General features: G+C 35.8%; 1 protein-coding gene across 1 annotated transcript in view; it reads right to left on the reverse strand.

Annotated features, from left to right (window-relative positions):
• The window catches only part of TTC39A (tetratricopeptide repeat domain 39A), a 41,529-nt gene that overhangs the window by 2,397 nt on the left and 34,795 nt on the right, over nucleotides 1–4,337 (reverse strand). Inside the window, exons 8-11 of the mRNA XM_072420753.1 lie at nucleotides 3,771–3,911; nucleotides 2,454–2,513; nucleotides 1,859–2,020; nucleotides 330–421 (exon numbers count right to left, since the gene is read on the reverse strand). Coding sequence (XP_072276854.1) covers nucleotides 330–421; nucleotides 1,859–2,020; nucleotides 2,454–2,513; nucleotides 3,771–3,911 — 455 coding nt within the window. The remainder of the gene's footprint in view (nucleotides 1–329; nucleotides 422–1,858; nucleotides 2,021–2,453; nucleotides 2,514–3,770; nucleotides 3,912–4,337) is intronic.

Below are 4,337 nucleotides of genomic sequence, written 5' to 3' on the forward strand. Positions count from 1 at the left end.
TCTCTCTTTGTACACTTCAAATTCAACCCATCTATATTTGCATAAACTGTCACAAATTATATTTGTGATATAACAACAGTGAAGTACTACAATAACCTTTAAAGCTTCCTGCATACATCACACACACAAGTACCTGCCCCAATTACCTTCTAATTAATTGTTAGAATTAAAAACAGTGGAATAGGGAAGTGATAATTATTCCTGTGCTTGTTACTTGCCTAGGCAATTGAAATAACCAGGTAAATCTGACCATACAATGCATGGTGGTAGCCAGTACATTACTTCAGCTGAAGAAGTAAAAGTAAAACAACGTCCAATGTATGTCCTACCTGAAAAGTTGTACTTCATCCTCTCCAAAGGGTTTTGAGTCATTTTGGCCAAACATGCTGAGGTAGGCTGCTTTCATATACATATATGTGGCCTGTGGGATAAAAATATAACATATATAGTGAAAAGATAGAAATGGTTTTAAAAACAGTAACATGAGACTGTAAATTTTAATGTAGATAGAGTGGAAGAGGATCATATCTTTTTATTACTACTTACTGTTACTTCCTCTCACAGAAACCCAACAAAAAGGGAGACGATATTCTCTTTAAGTTAGAATATTCCGGCTTCCCAGGTATCAGTAAGACAGCTATGACTATTCAGGTAACAACCCTTTGTGGGTTTATGAGGCATTTTTGTCTGCCTAGCTTTCCAGACACATCATCTCTGTTTGGTGTCCACCTGGAGTGTATGTGCTAATTCCATTGAACTACTTTTTAGGAATGTATCTACATTACAGTGAAAGTTATGGATCAAGAATTAATGTATGGGTCAATCATCTCCTTGACTGTAAGCTCTTCGGGGAAGGGTCCTCTCTTCCTCCTGTGTTACTGTCTGTATTTGTCTGTCACTTGCAACCCCTATTTAATGTACAGTGCTGTGTAATAAGATGGTGCTATATAAATCCTGTTTATTAATAATAATATTAATAATAATAATAAAATTATGGGTCATTGCTTCAGCCTTACATATGTAGAATGCAGAGCAGACTATTTCATGGCTGTTATCAATAAGGTCAGGGTAGTTCGAGCTGTGTGGGTTTATGTGGAACAGTCTACCTCGAGTTGACACTACAATGCTATATTTCAAAAGGTAACCTCCCCGCTTCATCTAAGGTCACATACATGCACTCCCTCTCCATGGGTATTTTCACCCATGATATAACTGTGTACTCCACTTCTTCAGACATCTGTATAACTTATAAATAAGCTCACACAAGTATATTATTCCGAATTCTGTAAGTTTGTCCCAAAATGTATATATAGTTTATTATTGTAATGTTTTATTTTTTCATTGTACTTTTCTTACCCTCTGCATTTGTTAGAAGTGACTCCTCGTGGGCTGTCCATAAAAAAATGAGCAAGGCATTGGGGCTGGTTTATTAAAGCTCTCCAAGACTGGAGGGGTACACTTTCAGCAGTAAAGCTGGGTGATCCAGCAAACCTGGAATAGATTTCTTAAAAGTCATTTGCTATTTGTTAGCAAATGTTTTGAATCCTGGACCAGATCCATTCCAGGTTTGCTGGATGGCCCAGCTTCACTGATGAAAATGTATCCTCTTTAGCCTTGGAAAGCTTTATTAGATCAGGCCCAGTGCTTTCAGTACCACTTTCCCATTCTCCCTACACAGTTGTAGGGTTAGCTAGACTATCCCATTGTCACAGGGAGTGCTGCAATACTACATCTGGGGAGCTGAACCTATTATCAAAAAAGATTGCTGTTACATGATCTGATCTTTTCTGTATTAAAGAATATTCAGAATATGTTTGAAATATAAAGCTAATTCACCAGCTCAAACTTATTTAAATACCTTTGACCAGGAGCTTTCCTTACTCAGGAGGTCAGCATAGAAATACGCCATCTTCCATTGCTGCTTGTAGGTAAAGCACCACATCAGCTGCCAGTAACACATATGATGGAACTGTTTCCAGGTCTGCTGGGCTTCACAGCATTCCTCAAACCTATGGATGGCCTGCACAGAAAAGCAGAATATGTAGTATGTAAGTGCTACAGACATTTAGAATATAGCAGGAGATTAAAAATGAGAAGAAAATGAACTAGATTCCCTTGGAAAACTATAACTAGCAAATACATAAATTGGTGCAATCACAGCACAGTGTGTAATAATGCCAATTTCCGATCTGAGTGCACATGAAGTCTGTCTGTCTGCTGTGTGCACTTGAACTAAATTGCTAAATTTTGATGATTATAAGATTTCTAAAGCCATTTTTTAGTTTGACTATAGTAGTTATAAGGAGTAACTACTGCTCAGAAAAAAAATCTAACAATTTACATTTTAAATCTGGGGGCAATAAAATAATACCATATATTTTCATTCTATGCAGTATTTCCTTCACTTACTGCTCTGAATATGTTAAATATATACGTTAAGGCTATTTTCTTACAGCATCAATGTTCCCTTTGATTTCTTCTATTCTTCCAGCAAAGAAAAGGAATATGGAACCCTGGAAAGACATGGACACACACAGTTTTAGGAATGATCAAGCAGTTCAGGGGATCCATTGTATATTAAAGCTTTCTTTCTGTTATTGAGTGGTTAAATGAGGTAAAAGCAATAAAAGGTTGCAAAATAAGAAATCAGTTGTGTAAATCATAATAGTTTTGAGTCTATATTAGTTTAATTATTGTGTTCTGATTATTAAGCATGGTTTATGTATGTGTACACTGTTTGTTTGTACCTTTCGTACGTATAAAAAAAAAGCTTTTAGGCATTTAATGGGGTCGGGGCTGCATCTATAACACCGGTATTACTGTCTACTATGAATAGCAGAAGCTGTTATCTAAAAATACAAGAGATCTCCCCGTGGTAATCCCTAATTTCTTGAGACAGCAGTTGATCTGACCTTTTGACAGTCAATTACAACTGAACTGTAACCTTTCATTTATGCAATAATAGATGTGACAGATGTATTAATATTTAATAGTGGCTCAGCGGGTTATAATTTGCATTTAATAGACATGTTAAATAAAATGAAAAGTACTAATGCTGTAAATGTGAAATATAAAAAACACACATACATACATATCTACATACACAAAAATATCCATGGTCTATACATTTTTTGTTGAGGGAGGGGGGAATAATCTGTGTTTTTTTTATATAACTTTACAATAATACATTACAATAACTAATTGTTTCTGCCATAAAGGAGTGCCATGCAAGGATACATTTTAAAAAAGAACTATTTCAAAAGATATAGGGCAGCAGGGTGGCTCAGAGGTTAGCACTCTGGCCCTTGCAGCGCTGAGTCCCAGGTTAAATTTCGACCAGGGCTCTATCTACATTGAGTTTGCATGTTCTCCCCATATTTGCCATATGTTTCACCCTAAAAATTGACCTTAGACGGTGTTTATGACATATGACTATGGTAGGGACATTAGATTGTGAGCTCCTTTGAGGGATAGTTAGTGATATTACTATGGACATTGTAAAGTGCGTAATATGTTGGCTCTATATAAATATTGTGTAATAATAATACCAAAGTCCTATTTAGTAGGTTAGTGCAAACAAGCATATATTAGGTTTCTGTATTTGAATAATCAGCAAAATTAAAGTCACAAAAATGGTTTGTATAGTCACTGCATTTTATGCTCCTTATTCAATAATTTGGATTAGATAGATAGATAGATAGATAGATAGATAGATAGATAGATAGATCTTGAAAAATAAACTAATCTCACACAAGCTGATATTCCAGTACCTTGGGATAACGTTTGAGATATGGTTGCAGAAGATTCTCTGCTTCCTCAACATTTCCTTTACCAGTACCTGAATGCATACAATACAAATACATTGTTGTTAAACAGAAGACAAGCAAACATAAGTAGGGACCAGCATTGAACTAACATGTAGGTATAACAAGGATTTGCTAGAAGCAGCTGTGTGGCGAGTTGCTGTGCTCTGCTGCTATTATATCAGCATTGACCACCATATTGATCTATTGGTAAAACTCTGTGAGATCCCTGCACAGTGGCATATGGAACACATATCTATATTCCCTCTACTTTACAAAATGCAGCGCTCAATCCTTCTTTGACCCCATGGATGAGCACGCTATCCTGCAGGAAGAACATTTTGGGGGCAGTGGAGGTGGATCATAGAGGTGGACATAGTAGCTGCAGGCACCTACTGTACCCTCTTAAAGTCAATAAGATAAATCAGTGAGTTCACTTTAAAGCCAATCTCCACTACATTATATTATACATTATATTATATATATGTTACACACACACATATATATATATATATATATATATATATATATATA

This window comes from Pyxicephalus adspersus, chromosome 8 (assembly GCF_032062135.1).
Source record: "Pyxicephalus adspersus chromosome 8, UCB_Pads_2.0, whole genome shotgun sequence".
Taxonomy (NCBI): Eukaryota; Metazoa; Chordata; class Amphibia; order Anura; family Pyxicephalidae; genus Pyxicephalus; species Pyxicephalus adspersus.